The sequence below is a fragment of the Oncorhynchus tshawytscha genome, linkage group LG07 (genome assembly GCF_018296145.1).
Source record: "Oncorhynchus tshawytscha isolate Ot180627B linkage group LG07, Otsh_v2.0, whole genome shotgun sequence".
NCBI classification, from domain to species: Eukaryota; Metazoa; Chordata; class Actinopteri; order Salmoniformes; family Salmonidae; genus Oncorhynchus; species Oncorhynchus tshawytscha.
Window position 1 is genome coordinate 4583705 of NC_056435.1, and position 20076 is coordinate 4603780.

At 45.6% G+C, this 20076-nt stretch overlaps 1 protein-coding gene across 3 annotated transcripts in view; it reads left to right on the top strand.

Moving 5' to 3' along the window:
* The window catches only part of LOC112253693 (vang-like protein 1), a 53484-nt gene that overhangs the window by 3882 nt on the left and 29526 nt on the right, over window positions 1–20076 (top strand). For all 3 annotated transcript variants that reach the window (XM_024425640.2, XM_042323945.1, XM_042323946.1), the window contains exons 2-3: window positions 4105–4379; window positions 16740–16869. In XM_024425640.2, the coding sequence (XP_024281408.2) occupies window positions 4309–4379; window positions 16740–16869 (201 nt within the window). In that variant the 5' untranslated portion in view covers window positions 4105–4308. The remainder of the gene's footprint in view (window positions 1–4104; window positions 4380–16739; window positions 16870–20076) is intronic.

The window sequence follows — 20076 nt, forward strand, 5'->3', positions numbered from 1 at the left end:
TAATGAGCTTGCTGGTTAGATGGTTGTTTTCTTGTTTCTTTGCTTTGATGGTGTGCTGCCGCATGTTTGTCATCCTGTGCGTTTCATTTGTGGGTATTTACACTCCCGCAGTTCCTCAAGCATGAATTCCAGAGTCCTACTTGTGTGCATGCAGCTGTGTGTGTGTGTTTCTCTACCCTGCAGATCAGTCCCCATGCCTCTCTTTCCCGGCTCTCTGAGGGTGTGGTCCTTCACAGTGAGAGGATGTTTATTCAGTGTAAAAAGGAAAAGAGCGACTGAATGGAGGAAGATAAACAAGGAGGCTCTCATTGGCAGGCTCTGGGCCGCTGCCAGCTTGTCCCGCCATAGACCAAATCAGAGGCAGGCAAACGCTGCTGGCTTCGGCTGCCATGGATAACCTGATGGCTTCCCTAAGTAGTGTGTGGGGAGGAGGGGGGGGGCACAGGCTTTAGTGCTGCATGGCCACTGGCACCACTATAAGTAAAGACCAGGGACCAGATTAGTGTTTCCCTTATAGATCTGTTGAAGACAGCCCTCAAAGCTGCCTTCAGTCACCAACATCTTCAATTGAAACTCATTTCGGCCAAATTCGTTGACATAAAGCCGCTTAGCTGGGCTGTTGGGCAGGTGGTGACTGGCAAGGTGGTTGTGGTCTTCTCTCTCTGACCCCCATTTATTTAACCCTGTTAATCCCTGTTTCATCCCTCATTCTTTAAAGGATTAGCACAGGAGATGGAAATACCTCTGTGATGCTGTCTGCAGAACCAGCCTTATTTACTCTGCACTCTGTCTGCGCTCTGTCTGCGCTCTGTCTGCGCTCTGTCTGCGCTCTGTCTGCGCTCTGTCTGCGCTCTGTCTGCGCTCTGTCTGCGCTCTGTAGCAGTATCTGTAGTCCTCAACCCAGGCCCTCTGCCTTATCCTAGCCACAGCGGCTGTAGCCTTGCCTTATCCTAGCCACAGCGTCTGTAACCTTGCCTCACCCTGCCAGAGTGTCTGGAGGCTGTATTTAGCTCTGCTTTACTCTTGCCAGAGTCTGGATTGTCCTACCTGGTCTTTTGACATATCACATCAGATATTTCAGTGCTGATCTGATTGGTTAATTAGTTTAAAAAAAAATCATAATTGTGCTACCTGTCTAAAAGCAGCCATTCTGTCTGTCTCACACCAGAGCTATTTTGTTTGCCTTACTGGCACAGTGACTGAGCTGGCAGCTGGCTCTTCAGTAGAATAAAACAGCTTTGGAGAGGTTTGTCATCATGTTGTTCAGTATTCCCTTCGATGATTCAGACGTTTAAAAGCGTGTCAGCAAGAGTGCTGTCGTTTAAAAAAAATTGAAATATTTAGACTTTGTTTGATAGAACTAGCTTTTTCAATCCCCATGTGCAAGCATACACACACACGCACACACTATATGGGTCATTGTTTACATTCACCCACACTGCCACTAGTTTCTAGTATTTCTCTAGTTTTCCCTTCTCAGTGGCAGATAAGATGGCACGGGGCAGTATCTTGGATGAGCAGCTCTTTTCAATGAAACGACTGGAACAAATGTGGTTATGAAAGCAGCAGCAGGATGAAAACAGAGGGAGTGCCCCAAGGGAGAGTTCGAGCCCCGCTCTACTTCCCAAGGCTTCCGTTGTGACTGCTGCGGTAGTTAATGTGTGCACAAGTGTGCTTTGCTTGTGTAATCAGTGTGAAATGGCTAGCTAGTAAGTGGGGTGCACGCTAACTAGCTAGCCATTTCAGTCGTCACTGGCACCGAGACCATGAAGTAGTTGTTTCCGCGGCTTTTGTGGAGCGATAGGTAACAATGCTTCGTGGGAGGCAGTTGTTGATGTTAGCAGAGGGTCCCTGGTTCGAGCCCAGGTAGGGGTGAGGAGAGGGACGGAAGCTATACTGATACACTTGTGATATTCCAAAAGTGTTTGAATGAGCATGCATACTATACTGCCAACTCCAAACACGTCAGGACAGCAGGACGTGACTGTGGTGGAGACGGAGAGTGGTGACTGTAGCCCTATGGTTAATTTCACAACAGATCTGGGTCAGTTAGAGTGGACTTCTCTGCTGCAAGGTGTCATGGGAGATGGAATGCTTTAAGTGTACTGCCCAGTGAGTGTGCTCGTTTCTGGGATATGTTTGTAAATTAAACAAGGTTCACCTTAACCTCTCTCCTTCAGCTCCTTGTTTACATTGAAGATTTCACTAGGGATTTTGGCCCAATACAAGCTGTATACCACAGGAGGCTGCTGAGGGGAGGACGGCTCATAATAATGGCCGGAATGGAGTTAATGGAATGACATCAAACACCTGGAAACCATGTGTTTTAATGGTTTTGAAACCATTCTATTGATTCCACTCCAATCATTACCACAAGCCTGTTCTCTCTAAGGTGCCACCAGCCTCCTGTGCTGTATACATTATTTATCACCTGTGTTACAATACAACATATGTTATCACTTTGTCAACGCTCCTTTCTGAAATGCTACATTTTCATTGAATTCTTCTTTAAATGTGATTGGAGGGTTCTAGGTCAAAATGGAATCTGTAGGGTTATCAGCTCTTCTGCCATATTATTGCATTGATGGGTGTGAGTTTATGTAACGGGCTCCGTTCACCTTCCTGTCCCGTTACCTCCAGCTGTTAGAGGCTCTCTGTCTGGACGAGGCCCCATCTCTGATGCCACAGAGAACCGACCCCCTCACCTCCCTATATGCCTCAGCCCTGATGGTTTACCTGCTGTGTGTACGTCTGTCCCCAGCTCTCCCAGCCCCGTAGGAGTGTACGCCACAACTCACTTGTCTCTCTGTTTCCCCATGCATTGTTACTAAGCCCTGTGCCTCATCGTAATCTCGTTATTTCACCACGGCTGTTTCTACTCTTTCCTTTTCACCCTGTTCACTCCCCTCGGTTCCCTCTTATCTTCAGTCATTTAAGGACAACTGTTAAATCATATCCTCCTGTATATGTAATCAAATCAAGGGCACCCAATAAACGCTCTTATCAGACCTGCATCTCCTAGTGGATGTTTTTTTTGTCCTGCCTTTTGATATTGAAATCCACTTGATGTTTGAGTTTCGGTCCTCCTCTGCATCCACACAGCTTTTTAGCATTTGTCTGGGAGATTTATCCTCATGGGAAAGAATGTTTCCAATGTTATGGACTTAAACACAGAATATAGGCCTGAAGCTATATTCAATATTTTACGGCATCTGTTTGTGTGTTGGCTGGTTGTCTCAATTCCCCTCTGAAAGCTTCTTGGTTTAATAATGTGATAGTGTTTGGTGGTTTCACCTGGAGCACTTCGTCTGTGTGATGATGTCATGCTAGTGGAATGGAAGAGATGAGAGCCTCGCCTCGCTGCTGGAGCTGGTCACTGCCAGATTTCCCTCTGGAGATGGCTCTCATTTGATAGGGCTGAGTGTGGTGGTGGTGGTGGTGGGGGGGGGGTAGGCGAGGGCAGTGGGGTTTTGCTCTCCATCCGACTATTTTTTTGTTGTTGTTGAAGCTCCAAACGTAGACCTGCATGCTCTGCACAACATTCCAATTCAATCTCTCTTCTTATAGGCCAGTCTGTCTGTGGAAAGGTCTATTTGTTGAGTGAGGGGTTCATAGCTAGGTCTGCTGCTGTTCTGTTGTTTGTGGGTGCTTAGTGCTTACACTCTCTGTGAACTACTGTAGGTTTGAGTTGTCAATTAGGTTAGAAGTAAGAAGAGCCTTTCACAATTTACCTTTTTATATTAGAATCAACAGAAACTAGTCCAACTAGTCCAGGTTTCAAGGCTCTCCTGTGTCAAGCTTCATTTGGTGTGCGATTCCTCCCACACACACAATCTTCATTAAAATAAAGATTTCCCCAGCCTGCCTAATGGGAATGTAGAAAATGCTGCTTAAATGAAGCGATTGTGTTTTTCTCATATTTATCTCCTGGAATGTTCATTCCAGAGTAAAAGGCAAAGTGGAAGCTATGTGCAGAGATATCTGCAACACACATCCATGTTTTTCAGTATCAACTGGGCTGTTGTAGATCACCATTTTAACCCAAAACTCTGTCCATAGTCTGTCCTCTGACCAGACCTGGCTGTCTCTCTGTCTCCTCCCCAGGTTGATGTTTCCTAGTCGGGAACCCCCAGGGTTGCTTTCAAGATTGACCCCCGACAGCTTGCGGCCTCTGCCAATCTCCTGAGCGAGCTTCGCCTCCCACCGGACAAGACTGCCCACAAGCTCCCGCTGCGTCTGCCTGCGGCAAAGCCCAGCAACCTCCGCGAGGCCCTTGGCCAATCGCCCGGGAGGAAGGACCTCGTCGCCATGGACACGGAGTCCACCTACTCAGGGTACTCATACTACTCTGGTCGCTCCCGGGGATCCCACAGACACGGGTAAGAGGAACAAGTTCTTGGCTTTCATATCCTCTCTAGTTTGATGGATAGACTGTCACGGAACCTCTAATAAATTGTTCTCTCTTCCTCGCCTCTGTTTCCTCTCTTTCTCTCCCTCATTCCACTCGGTCTCTGTCCCCTCTTTCCCCTCCCTCCATCTGTCCACCACAGGGCAGTGTGGGGTTATTTGTCTGTCATTAGTGGAATAGCAGTATCTGACAGGCTCAGGAAGGGAGAGGGGGACAGGTGCTGAAGAGGCCTGACTGATGGCTCAGCTGATACGTGGAGGGCCACAAGCAAGGGGCTCCTGTTCCACACAGCTCCTCCTTTATCCAGCCAGCACATCCCCCTCTCTCTCCCTCTTCCTTCCCTCTCTCTCTCTCTGGGACCTGTTACCCAGGGGAAAGGATCCCTCTATGGCTGAATCTGGTGGGACCCCCTGAAACCCTCATGTGCTTAATCTCTCTCGTTCTACCTCTCCCTCACTCGCTATCTCTCGCTCATTTCCTTTTTCTCTTGTCTCTCACGCGCCCACTCGGCTCCAGTCAGTCGCCGATCCCTCGCTCCCAAGCCCCGGACGTGTTGAAAAGCCAGCAGCTGCCCTCCCTCGTTAATCTCCACTTGACCTCTTCCCTCGCTCCCTCTCTCCAGTGGTGTCACCACCACTCCCATGGGATAGACGGGGACAGGCGTATCACTGGATGGAGAGGCCTCTCCGCTCCCCTGCGCTCCTCTCACGTTCTCCCGGGGGGAAGATTTGACCTTGTAGTCTGAAGCTAGGGAATGAAAACTGGGCACACTGTTGTAAATGAAAGTGGGCTTGGATGTGGGGGAGGGGGCACTCACTTTCCCACCCAATCCCCTCTCTTCCTGTATCTGTAACTCTGGAGAGGGTGACTGTGTCCTAAAGATCACCCTATTCCCTCTCTTCCTGTATCTGTAACTCTGGAGAGGATGACTGTCCTAAAGATCACCCAATCCCCTCTTCCTGTATCTGTAACTCTGGAGACAGTGACTGTGTCCTAAAGATCACCTTATTCCCTATATAGTGCACTGTTTCTGGCCAGGGCCCACAGGGCTCTAGTGCACTACTTTTGACTATGTACTCCGACGGGTGCCATGCATGAAGAGGCTTCAGGTTGCCATTGTCTAATTGCATCTGTGCCAGACTTTGACGGATACACACAAACACACAAGCAGACATGTAAACAGCTGTGTGCCTCTCTGAGATCCCGTGTCTAGCCATGGTACACAACTAAAGCTAAAAAACATACTACAGAATGAACTTTGATGGTCCACAGCAGGAGGTGGATTTCCAAGATCTTACCATGGCTCAAGCTGCGTGCTACTATACCGTGTTAAACGTCTCTCCTACTGACTCCGGGTCACTGCCTTGTGTTGTTTTAGCAGTGTTGTCTCTAGTGCGATTTATACACAGGGAACCCAGTCAGTCCCCATTGTAAGCCACTGTGCCTCTGTAGACAGTGGTGCTTGGTCATTTGAAGGACATCAGAGTAGTTTGCTAGCTACTGACGATTCTCCCAGACCAAGATCACCTGCCTTTCTGCATCCGCTGTAATGGTGGTGTTGAGTTACGACAGTAACTTCTGAGGCTCCATTCTCTTCTCCAGAGAGGGGCTCTTCTGTGGCTGTGGAGCGTGCCAATGATCATTGACTAGTGATTCTCACATTGGTAGTCAGTCATGTGGAAAATTGGCTCTTTTTGATTGGTAGAACTCCAATTATATGGCGGCACACTCTTTTTAACACAGGGAATTGAATGAATTACACTATCTCATGCCAAACTTTTAATCCCTTTGCTGCTTGGGTATTATGGTTCCCCAAACTGTTCCCATTTATGAGGCAGGCCACATTTTGGAGAGACACCCTATTTCTGGAACTTTCTGATTAGAGTTGATGCTTATGGAAAAGCCAAGTAGAGTGAAAAGTCCCCCTACCCACATGCTGCTTTTTCAATTTCTAACTGAAACTACATTTATTTTAGTCATGGGACTACAGAGCAAGTCAAGAAGAGGGACCCGCCTTGCCTGACTAATGCTATAGTGGAAACACTGGTACATGTCATACAGTGTGTACCCTGTCACCTGATAGTGGAGCTAATCCTAGCCAACAGTCTGGCCTCACCTCGGCTCCTATCACACACTGCTCCCCGGGCCCCTCTCTCTGGCTCAACACTGTGGAGAAGTGTCATTGAGCAATGCTGCCGCCATGGATTCTCCCAGTCAATATGAGGGATGGGCAAATGAATGTGCCATGGCCAGGCATGAAGCTATAGAGACCGTGGCTGTGTTGACCTAGACATGAGTAAATGGCCTTTGTTAGTTTAATGTTGTCTTTCTGTCAGCCACACCTCTTTGCCTGTTCGCCCCCCTTCCTCGTTACAGTTACACAGAGTGAGCAGAGCTGCCAGTGTCATTGAGCACGGCCACTCAAGGTGAAGTGAAAACGGCCTCTCGCTCTCTGTAATATGATTGTTCTGAGAGTGTGGTTATGTATTTGGCTCCTCGTCATCCTCCTGTTAGCTGACACTGGCAGTAAGTACCTAGCTTCTCGGGCTCTGAGCTCTGCATTACCACGGGGCCTATTTTACACAGGTGTGTGGTTTGGCTGGCCAGCCATGCGGAAAGCGAGCAAATTCATCCAGACTCTTGGCGGAGGAGGTGTAAATTGGCCCCGTTTCCCGCAGCCCAGTGTGTCAGTGAGAGGGGGTGCACAGACAGTGTCAGACTTGGCTGCGGGTGTTGCGGTGGAAATTGCTCCCAGGTTTGGCTCTGCCCTAGGTTGCCAGGCTTCCATCCTCCATCTAAAAGCCATATCTGCTTTAGGAAGCCACGCTGGAAGTCAAATTCCCTTTTAATCAAATGATACCAGAGGAGGGCTGTAGAAGAGCAATGAGGCTGGCTGGCGTTGTGTGTTAATGATGCAGGAGGAGGAGGATGAGAGGAGGAAGAGATGCACATTGATTTGCCCACAAGCTACTTTCTGCTTTCCTGAAGTCTGTTTCTGAAAGGCAGGCTGGGATATAAAAAGGGTGCTTGAGACTCTCTCCTTCATCTTCCATCCTACATTGATTTTAAACAATCACACCAGTCATAAGCAGCTGCCTCCAGATGCACCAGTGTATGAGTCATCCAATCTTTACATCGACTCCCATATAAACAACTTAACTGATCCTACCCGTATCTAACTTACAACCCCTATGTTTCACATGACCTGGTATTAGATAGAGGGGTATACAAGAAAGGAATATCAATGAGTAAGCCAGCTAACTTTGATTAACCACCAGAAAAAACGAGTTATTTTTTTGTTCATAAAGCTAAAATTAGATATGAATTTTTGGTTGTTGAGTTAAGCTTAAAGGTCTACTTATCTTTCTAATAATAATTTATTTCCAGAATATTTAGTCAAGTTAGCAGGCTAACTCCTTGATCCTGCTTTGTAGTATACCCCTCTACCCAATCCTGGCCTGTGCTGTAGTACAGTACCATATTAATGACTACTGTAATAACTTCCTCACCCACTCTCCTCACCATCATCTACAGTTGAAGTCGGAAGGTTACATACACTTAAGTTGGAGTCATTTAAAACTAGTTTTTCAACCACTCCACAAATTTCTTGTTAACAAACTATAGTTTTGGCAAGTCTGTTAGGATATCTACTGTGTGTATGACACAAGTCATTTTTAACAACTTTATTCCAGTGGGTCAGAAGTTTACATACACTAAATTGACTGTGCCTTTAAACAGCTTGGAAAATTCCAGAAAATGATGTCATGGCTTTAGAAGCTTCTTATAGGCTAATTGACAATTTGAGTAAATTGGAGGTGTACCTGTGGATGTATTTCAAAGGCCTACCTTCAAACTCCATGTCTCATTGCTTGACATCATGGAAACATCAAAAGAAATCAGCCAAGACCTCAGAAAAACAATAGTAGACCTCCACAAGTCTGGTTCATCCTTGGGAGCAATTTCCAAATGCCTGAAGGTACCACGTTCATCTGTACAAACAATAGTATGCAAGTATAAACACCATGGGACCACACAGCCATCATACAGCTCAGGAAGGATACGCGTTCTGACTCCTAGAGATGAACGTACTTTGGTGCGGAAAGTGAAAATCAATCCCAGAACAACAGCAAAGGACCTTGTGAAGATGCCGGAGGAAACAGGAACAAAAGTATCTATAGCCACAGTAAAACGAGTCCTATATTGACATAACCTGAAAGGCCGCTTAGCAAGGAAGAAGCCACTGCTCCAAAACCGCCATAAAAAAGCCAGACTACGGTTTGCAACTGCACATAGGGACAAAGATCGTACTTTTTGTAGAAATGTCTTCTGGTATGATTAAACAAAAATAGAACTGTTTGGCCATAATGACCATCGTTTTGTCTGGAGGAAAAAGGGGGAGGCTTGCAAGCCAAAGAACCCCATCCCAACCCTGAAGCACGGGGCTGGCATCATGTTGTCGGGGTGCTTTGCTGCAGGAGGGACTGGTGCACATCACAAAATAGATGGCATCATGAAGAAGAAAATGATGTGGATATATTGAAGCAACATCTCAAGACTTCAGTCAGGAAGTTAAAGCTTGGTCGCTAATGGGTCTTCCAAATGGACAATCACCCCAAGCATTCTTCCAAAGTTGTGGCAAAATGGCAAGGTATTGGAGTTGTATTGGAGCAAAATGGCAAGGTATTGGAGTGGCCATCACAAAGCCCCTGACCTCAAGCCTATAGAAAGTTTGTGGGCAGAACTGAAAACGTGTGTGTGAGCAAGGAGGTCTACAAACCTGACTCAGTTACACCAGCTCTGTCAGGAGGAATGGGCCAAAATTCACCCAACTTATTGTGGGAAGCTTATGGAAGGCTACCCAAAACGTTTGACCCAAGTTAAACAATTTAAAGGTAATGCTACCAAACACTAATTAATTGTATGTAAACTTCTGACCCACTGGGAATGTGATGAAAGAAAAAAAGCTGAATTAAATCACTCTACTATTATTCTGACATTAAACATTCTTCAAATAAAGTGGTGATCCTAACTAATGTAAAACAGGGAATTTTTACTTCAACTAAATGTCAGGAATTGTGAAACTGAGTTTAAATGTATGTAAACTTCTGACTTCAACTGTATCTCCCAATAGGGCTCCTCCAAATACTAATCATTGTCAGTGTGAATGATGATCATGCTCCTCGCTGGACTAATTGTTGCACTTGTAATGATATCCATTTATTTAAGGATTACTTCGATCTCCGCTTCCTTCTAGATTCAATGTATTAGTTATGAATGGCTCTTGGTGCCTCTCCTGTTATTTCTGGAGTACCATGCAGTGTTGAAGTAATGTCAATGTCCTCTCTGGGAGTCCCCAGTGAAAATGAATGGTACAAAATGCCAATCCACTATGACTGACTTCAGATTTCCCTGTGTCAATGAATAAATATGTTTCATACAAATCCTGCACCACTTTGTTCCAATTATCTTTGCTTTGAATGTTGAACTTTCTTTTAAGCAATTGTTAAATACTGCATTTTTGGGGTATTTACCTGCGTTTGTGGTTGGGAAGTTGGCTGTGGTAATTTTCAGTGTGAAACCGTGTCCTGTTCAAAAGGGAAACACCAGAATAGAGGCAGGAAACAGAGAGGTGAACACCCTTCTATCACAACACATTGGCTTCCATAGAGGTCCATTACTTCCATAGCAGCCAATCACACCACTTCCCTGATGAGCCTAATGTCAGGATATCCTGATGGGCCGTCCGATCAGCATTGATCCTCCAACCACTTATCTATGCTGTATGCGTAAGCGGCCCTCTGAAGTGTGACTCATCTATTTAGTTTAAACTGATTGCTGTTTGATTGCTTTAGGTCAATCAATAATGGATCTATGTGATCAATGTCATTGAATATCCACATTGCACTTTTCTTAAGCTTGCATTTCATGTCCTGGCGTCGAGTTCTTACAACCAAATCCATGCCCATGTTCCATAACGGCAGGGTAAAATGTGCCAGTAACACCTATTGAACCATCATACGTTGTTTGTGGCATTTATCCTAATGCATAAGGAATACAGATCTACAGTGCTTTGCACCAAAAGGTTAATCTGATATGACAAGGTGAGGTATTCTAAAGGATTTGAACATCCCTAAACAAGGCATACTGTAACACACCAGGGTCCTCTGCCTGAGACTGAGGTGGCCACGTTACTGCCTGCAGTGAAAGAAAGATGCAAGAAAATCCCCTCCATTTTATAGTCTTAACTAGGGTTGCACATTTTGGGGAATATTCAGAGGTGGAAACTTTGAAGACAGAAAGAAACATAAACCTTTTACCTTATCATAAGTAGACATACTTGCAAATGATTAAATCCTTCCAATAGATACAAAATAAATAATGTAGTTATGAATTGAACTTTAACTAAATGAGTTGACTCGTCACTCGATGATTTCACTGAACAACAAAAGGGAATATTGAATGATCCCCAATGATCCATCGCATCTCCCAAAAATATTTTCAACACATTTCTGTAAAATGATAGTCTAGAAACTAAAGCTTTGGTTGTCTTCCTCTCAGGCTTCCATGTCTTCTCCCTGGACCTCCTCAATGTCCACCTCTTGAACATCAGACTCTGAGGCCTCATCTTCACTGTCAATTTCCAACCTGGCTGAGGATGGCTATTTGTCAGGCTCAAAAAGACTCAATTTCCCAGGTGGCCACCAATTATTCAACCCTTGTGTTGGTCAGCCTGTTGTGTGCTTTGGTGTGTGTGTGTTCCCAAACAAGGACCCGTTGCGCTCTCAGGTGGCTGATATTGGTGGGATTTGGAGGATGATGGAGGCAACAGGGGAAAGAGCCTCAGATCCACAGTCCCTTCCACCTGGTGGCTGATGAGATATGTTGGCACGACTGCCATATGGCATCTCCATCCCAAAGCCCTTGCTTGGAAGTGTACTTCGTCAGACTGCCAAGAAACCTTGCTCTCATCCAGGCCAAGGTGGCGAGACACTGTCGTGATGACACCATAGGCCTCGTTGATCTCTGCACCAGACAGGATGCTTTTGCCAGTATACGTGGGGTCCAACATGTACGCAGTAGCATGTATGGGCTTCAGGCAGAAGTCTACATGCTTTTTGATGCATTTCAGAACTGCAGTTTCCTCTGCTTGGAGCAACAGTGAAGTGGGCAGGGCAGTATGGATTTCTTCTCTTACATCTACAAGCAGAGTCTGGACATCAGACAGGATGGCATTGTCTCCCTCAATCCGTTCAATGGCTACTGCTATAGGTTTCAGGAGTTTCAGGATGCTTACCACTCTCTCCCAAAATACATCATCCAGGAGGATCCTCTTGATGGGGCTGTCCATATCGGCAGACTGTGATATGGCCATTTCTTGGAGAGACTCCTTCCCCTCCAGGAGATTTTCAAACATGATGACCACACCACCCCAACGGGTGTTGCTGGGCAGCTTCAATGTGGTGCTCTTATTCTTCTCACTATTCTTGGTGAGGTAGATTGCTGCTATAACTTGATGACCCTTCACATACCTCAGCATTTCCTTGGCTCTCTTGTAGTGTATCCATTGTTTTTAGTGCCATGATGTCCTTGAGGAGCAGATTCAATGCATGAGCAGCACAGCCAATGTGATGGTAGGACTCCTCCACTTAAGACCGAGCAGCCTTCATGTTTGCAGCATTGTCTGTCACCCAGTGCAAATACCTTCTGTGTTCCAAGGTCATTGATGACTGCCTTCATTTCATCTGCAATGTAGAGACCGGTATGTCTGTCTCTTGTGTCTGTTCTCTTGTAGAATACTGGTTGACGGGTGGAGATGATGTAGTTAATTATTCCTTGCCCGCGAACATTCAACCACCCATCAGAGATGATTGCAATAGTCTGCTTTCTATGATTTGCTTGACCTTCACTTGAACTCTGTTGAACTCTGCATCCAGCAAATGAGCAGATAAAGCATGTCTGGTTGGAGGGGTGTATCCTGGGTGAAGAACATTCAGAAATCTCTTCCAATACACATTGCCTGTGAGCATCAGAGGTGAACCAGTTGCATACACAGCTCGAGAAAGACATTCATCAGCATTTCTCTGACTACGTTCCCCCATTGAGTAAAAAAAACTTCTGATTCCAGGAGGACCATGAGCTGTTGCTATTGATAAGGTGTCTGATTCATCATTTTCACCTCGAATAGAAGTAGAGGGACTTTTGCTTATTGTGAGCGCTGAGGGAACTTTATGCACTTGGCCAGATAATTCTGCATCTTTGTTGCATTCTTCACATATGATTTGGCACAGTATTTGCAAGTGTACACAGCTTTTCCTTCTATATTAGCTGCACTGAAATGTCTCCACACATCAGATAGTGTCCGTGGCATTTTCCTGTAAAGACTTTAAAAATATGAGTTAAAAAAATATATATCATTTTTTTCCATGTACAGATAAATAGTTAAGCAGTTAGATTAAAACTTCTTGGCGCACTGATCCCTTCAGCGGGATCATTTTTATCAACATCCGCTGAATTGCAGAGCGCCAAATTCAAATTAAAAATAATACATTTTCATGAAATCACAAGTGCAATATAGCAAAACACAGCTTAGCTTGTTGTTAATCCACGTTGCTTGTCAGATTTCAAAAAAACTTTACAGCAAAAGCTATCCAAGCGTTTGTTAGGACATCTCTCTCAGCAGACAAAACATTACAAACAGCTAGCAGCAAAGTAGAATGGTCACGAAAGTCAGAAAAGCAATCAAATTAATCGCTTTACCTTTGATCTTCGGATGTTTGCACTCACGAGACTCCCAGTTACGCAATAAATGTTCCTTTTGTTCGATAAAGATTATTTTAATATCCAAAATAGCTCCATTTGGATGGCACGTTTTGTTCAGAAATCCACAGGCTCGAGTGGTCACGACGGGGCAGACAAATTCCAAATAGTATCCGTAAAGTTCGTAGAAACGTCAAACGTTTTTTATAATCAATCCTCAGGTTGTTTTACAATAAATAATCGATAATATTTCAACCGGACCGTAGCTTTTTCAATAGGAGAGAGAGAAAAAATGTCTGCTCCAAGTTATTGCGCATGTAAAACTCTGGTGGCACCCAGCCATACAATGAAGCAATGTGATCTTTCTCGCTCATTTTTCAGAATAAAAGCGTGAAACTATGTCTAAAGACTGTTCACACCATGTTTAAGCCATAGAGAAAGGAATCTGGTTGATATCCCTTTAAATGGAGGGAAGGCATGCAATGGAACAGAGGTTTCAGGAAAAACAGCACTTCCTGGTTGGATTTTCCTCTGGTTTTTACCTGCAATATCAGTCCTGTTATACTCACAGACAATATTTTGACAGTTTTGGAAACTTTTGTGTTTTCTATCCTAATCTGACAATTATATGCATTGTCTAGATTCTGGGCCTGAGAAATAGGCAGTTTAGTTTTGGATAATTTTTTCATCCAAACATCAAAATACTACCCCCTACACTCAAGAGGTTAAACAATTCCTTTGTAAGATAAATGTTTTAAAATGAAACATGTATGGAAACAGGTGAATTAACTCAGTTAGCAGGCTCAAGCAAGCTAAAACCCACATGGTATCAAAAACGAACTAGTAGAAATTGTTAACATGTTAGAAATTATTTAAACACACTTTGCTTTAGGCTACAATTTACTAGTTAACCAAAAAAATAATATATGTCACAAGAAATATATTCACCCCACCCAGTGTTGTAATCAAAACTTACCAGAAAGCATGTAGTCCTTGGCTCAGACAGTGTAGTAGTTTGGGCTCAATAGCATCTTATTAGTGTGCAATGTCTTGAATGGAAGAGTGCACTGCGCATGCGGTGGAAGAGTGCACTGCGCATGCGGTGGAAGAGTGCACTGCGCATGCGGTGGAAGAGTGCACTGCGCATGCGGTGGAAGAGTGCACTGCGCATGCGGTGGAAGAGTGCACTGCGCATGCGGTGGAAGAGTGCACTGCGCATGCGGTGGAAGAGTGCACTGCGCATGCGGTGGAAGAGTGCACTGCGCATGCGGTGGAAGAGTGCACTGCGCATGCGGTGGAAGAGTGCACTGCGCATGCGGTGGAAGAGTGCACTGCGCATGCGGTGGAAGAGTGCACTGCGCATGCGGTGGAAGAGTGCACTGCGCATGCGGTGGAAGAGTGCACTGCGCATGCGGTGGAAGAGTGCACTGCGCATGCGGTGGAAGAGTGCACTGCGCATGCGGTGGAAGAGTGCACTGCGCATGCGGTGGAAGAGTGCACTGCGCATGCGGTGGAAGAGTGCACTGCGCATGCGGTGGAAGAGTGCACTGCGCATGCGGTGGAAGAGTGCACTGCGCATGCGGTGGAAGAGTGCACTGCGCATGCGGTGGAAGAGTGCACTGCGCATGCGGTGGAAGAGTGCACTGCGCATGCGGTGGAAGAGTGCACTGCGCATGCGGTGGAAGAGTGCACTGTGCATGCAGAGGGTTGCAATTCCATTGAATCGGGAATAGTTTAACCAAAATATGCCTCAAGACCTAGACTTGCCATGTGTATCCCACAAAAAAGGTTCACGGTTGTAAGCTAACTTTTTTTGATGAATTTAAGCAAAATTCCCAAAAGTAACTTCACATGGAATTTTTTTAAAAGAATTTCCTGGAAATTTACCGTAAAGTTTCCGACCCTTTGCAACCCTAGTCTTCACAGAAGACTCCTAACACGGAGATAAGCTCAAGAGGACAAGAAATTAACATTTTGGGTCAAAAGAAAAATGGCAGCAATATCTTGAACTGTACTTGGTCTTAAACATAACTAGAGGTTTGTGTGTGTTTTAAATCATGGTTGTCCCAGAAGTTGTTTGTAGATGTCACTCCGGTTAGAATTCAGCCCTTGTTGTCTAGCATTTACAATTCCTGGAGGTTTTAATAATGTCGTGGAACACAATTTCATTCTGTAACTTGTTTGTTTCCCCCGTAATCCCTCTTCGATAAATTAGATCAGACCTAGCCTGCCCTGCTATCTCCACACTAGCCTGTTTTCTCTCTCTCTCTCCTCATCTCTCTTCTATTCTCACACTGCCCCTCTGTAACAGACCAGAAGGTGCAGTATCTAGCTACTGTACAATACAGTACCATGGCTATCCCTCTAACAGACCAGACCATGAGTATCTAGCTACAGCACAGTACCATGGCTGAGGGCAATTGGAAATAGAATGGGATAGACTAGAGATCAGATTAGTGGAGGCTGGGAGGGCGATGAGCCTCCTCAGTGTCCGGGGTAGTAGAGCCATGACGGAGCTGCAGTGGTCACAGACCATGTGTAGTACTGTATGTGGATGGATGGATGGAGAAACCCTGTCTGTCACTCACTCCCACACAGGATCTGGGGAGTGGGGAGGTGAAGAGGGTCAGTATGCTAATGGGCCTCGCGGGGAGATTTAACATGGGATGATGTAGTGGAGAGTTCACAACGGTTTGGTTGGTAGTTGGCAGTAGTTGGGTCATGAGGTAGGCAAGGAATGGAATATGCTTTAGACACATCAGCATGTAAAGGCCTGGTCCCCCAGTCCTCTACTCTCCTGGTCCCCAATCCCCTAGTCTCCCACTGCTATCTTGCCTCTGAAGCTAAGCAGGGTTGTTCCTGGTCGATCCCTAGATGGGAGATTAGATACTGCTGGAAGTGGTGTTGGAGGGCCAGTAGGAAGCACTATTTTCTCTTGTCAAAAAATGTATAATCCCCCAATAACCCATGGCGGTGATTGTCCCCTAGTCCTCTATTCCCCTGGTTCCCTAGTCCTCTATTCCCCTGGTTCCCTAGTCCTCTATTCCCCTGGTTCCCTATTCCCCTGGTTCCCTAGTCCTCTATTCCCCTGGTTCCCTAGTCCTCTATTCCCCTGGTTCCCTAGTCCTCTATTCCCCTATTCCCCTGGTTCCCTAGTCCTCTATTCCCCTAGTCCCCTATTCCCCTGGTCCTCTATTCCTCTGGTCCTCTTTTCTGATTCAAACAGCGTCTACCAATTCTAGCATTTTCGTGTGTGTCTGAGATTTCAGCTAAGCCCCTGCAGACGTTCACTGTGAGAAGACTAATTAAAGAAATTCAAAGTAAAAGCCAGCAGGATTAATGTCATAGGGGATGATGGCTCCTTTAACCCTGTTGTTGCTGACGCTATGGAGGAAAGAGGGAGAGAATGGGAACCAAAGAGAGAAATAACATGAGGTTTTGCTTGAAATCCAGTATGTGGCAGTCCATTGCTATTGCCACGCCGACATGCTCTCTTCCTCTCCTCCGGTCTGCTGGTTGTCATGGTAACCCCGTACCCGTTGACTCACCCGGTGTACCTGTCGTTGTTTCTCAGGGAACGCAGCCGCGACCACCACAAGTCACGCAGCAAGGATGGCAGCCGCTCGGAGAAGTCTGTCACCATCAACGCACCGCCAGCAGAACCACTGCTGGGAGACTCGTCTGTACTGGGAGAGGAGGTCCAGGTAGGCCAATCCCTGCCCACACATCCCAGACAGGGAACAAACAACATTGCTGGAAACCCTCCAAATATGAACTTGACCTTTTTCTCACATGACAACTCCTTAACTTTTACATTTCTGTATTCCTATGTTGTTTTTTTCCCCTGATTTTGTATTTATTGTGCAATGCCTCATTTTGATGGTAATTTAATCATAAAGGCACAGGCACACACAGTATGCCCCGGTGGACAGCTCAGCTCACGTGGCTGTTTATCAGTGCTTGTAGTTGGATTTATGGTAAACAACTTCTTTGTAATACAAATGTATAAATCCCCTCATGGGAGCGAGTCTATCTACTGTCCGGGTAAGCCCTGTGCCTTTCTGGTTGAGCTGAGGACTTCACAGGCCTGATTGAGGCTTTCAGATTACACACAGTGTGTTTATGTCCCTTTGTGTTGTACAGCAAGCTGATCAATGTGCACATAGTCTCTGGTGTTAAACACTGGGCACTCTGGCTTTAAGGGTTTCAGGCTTTGGCTGATAAAGTACTGCTGAAAGTGGGCTTTGAGTGCTAGGTCTGCCTGGCCCTTGAAGAGATGGAGGGAGGGATATAAAAATAGATGTTAACAGCAAGACAGACAGTTGGACAGATCCAGATGTTATGGCTTATACACAGACTGGAGGACAAGAGATTTTGCCGTTCACGTGCAAATTCTATCTTCACTACAGTGGAGTATAGCCCAGAGCAACACTACCACTACCAGCCCTTCTCTCACCATTACAATAACCCTTACTGACCCACTTGACAAACTCCCTTCCTCGGGATGAACAAGACTTGTGCGCACGACACAGGGTGTGTATTTAGTACTGTTCATGTATGTACGCACATGCGTGGGTGATATATTAAGCGCCTCAACAGGATTTGCCAGCGAACAGCAGTACTCAGTCAGTATATGTGTTCATGTTGTGGCCCAGCCTGCCTGCGGTAATGCTGACGGGCGTACTATAGGCATCAGTCAGAATAATACAGGCTCTCTGGGAATCTCCTCAGAGATGGAGAGGAGCTGATGTGTTAAAAGCTATGCCCTGCCGGTCTCACAGTCCCCACAGTACAGGGCTGCGCTCATTACCACTCACTAAGGTGGCTAAGGCGGTGTGTGTGTGTGTGTGTAACGTCTGTGCGGGGGGGAGGAGAGCAAGAAGCAGTAGTAGCCAATGCAACTCGGCTATAGCCAAGACTAGCTGATTTGTAGCAGCCTCCCATATCTATCTTGACTGGAGTAGCCTAGAGAAGCTAGCTAAGCTAGCCAACTATAGCTGGCTAGGCTAATTGAGGCCACATGCTATGCTTTCTCCCCAACCCCATTCAGATAAAACAACAGCCTACCTGTTGGTAGTTCGTTGTAGCCTACCACTTCTCATTTTGCTAGCTTTTAATTCTGTTATTTTAATCCATCTTGCATTGCATTAGTGAAAGGCATAAACAACAAGCTACATACGCCAAGGCTACCGGTCTTTTTGTGGTTCGCGTCATAAAAACTACATTGAGAAGTTTTATTAAATGAATAATTTGAAATGTCATGGTATATCCTTGTATGTAGCATTGTCACATCACATGGATATTAACATTTTATTTAGTTTTTTCAGTGTTAAAATAGGCCGATAATATTTTTTTTTAAATAGGCCGATAATGAATTCTCGTACAAGTATTTGATTATTAACGTCCGTTAGTATTCGAGTATTCAATTAACCGTGCATATCCCTAGTACAGACCGGCTGCACAACTTTTTAACAATGCATTGGACTGTCCTTTTGAATTTGGAAATTTATTTTCTGGAAATATTTATCCAGACATCCTCACATGCTTTTCACCTTGTGTAATTGGTTAGTGTGTGTGTGTCTGGGGGTTGGCTGTAGCGCTGTGTATGTGTGAGTATCTTCTATGTTTTGAGTATCTACTGTGTGTGTGTGTACTGTGTGGTGTCTTTGACACGGTGTGTAAGCCCAGATGCAGGGGCTGTGTTTGTCAGGAGGGTGCCAGCCCTCAGCAAGCTGTGACCTCTCAGTGTAGCTCTGTCCCTCTGTTACTCTGCTATAACCATTCTTCCAGAAAGAACTGTGTGTGTCAGGGTGCATGTGTGTGTGACTGTGTGTGTTTCGGGTTGTTTGTCGTTGAGCTTGTCAGGAAAACTTGTTGTGTGACACAGTAAATACTTTATACGGTATGTTTGTCATTGTGTGTTTGGGTACAGTATTTGAATTGGCAAATCAGGGCGTTGGTCTCAATATGCTCCATTTTCTCATCATTTGCCTTGACAGTTTTATGAGCTTGCAGCTCTAGGTGATTCTGCAGTGATGTTTGAACAGAGCTGTTTGCTACAATATTGAACGGCTGCCATTGAGGGAACCAGTCCAAAGCTCCAGCCTCCAGGCTATGCTAGTGCGCTGACTCTCAACCCTCTCCAGTCGAGAGAACAGTAGCGGTCCCTATTCGTCTTGACTACTCGCATACACGTATGATACATTATATCAGTGTTGTAACGGTAGACCATAGATGTGGAATGGTGACTTCTGAAGTACTCATCTCGGGTATAAGAGTTGTGCATCTGAGGAATGCACTCTAGGTCCTTTCTGCTCCACCATTATGTGAAGTGGCACCCAGGAGAAACATGATATGTAAGAGCCAAGAAGCATTCTTTGAGAATGAACAGCCCTCCACCTCCCACCTCTCCTGCTGACACAGACAGAGGACTGTTTGAAAAGAGAAAGTGGATCTAACTTTATTTATAGTTCACGGGATGTCAATGAAATCAGAATCCTTAGAACCCAACAATTAGACATGGTGTGTGTGTGTGTGTGTGTGTGACTCATTCCAGGCCTCCACCTCAAAGCTTGTTTGTGTTATGTAGGCTAATTCTGTTTTGTAAAGGCACATTACACAGTGTGCTGCACATGTACTCCCCAGCGCACGTGTTCACATCTGTGTGATGATCGTGTACTACCTGACCTCGGCTTTGAAGTGAATGAGAATCCGGCTTAGTGGCAAAAAAACCCAAAGTTTTCGGCTGCCAATTGGTCTTTGTAGTAATTTACTGCAGTCAGAATCCAATGGGGGACAGGCGTATGGGACATCAAATTAAACTTTCAGCCTCTGATCCCCCAACCCCATAACATGTGCACCTCTACATCCCCACCCCTGTCTACCCCCCTCTCTCCCTCCAGTTTAACTCT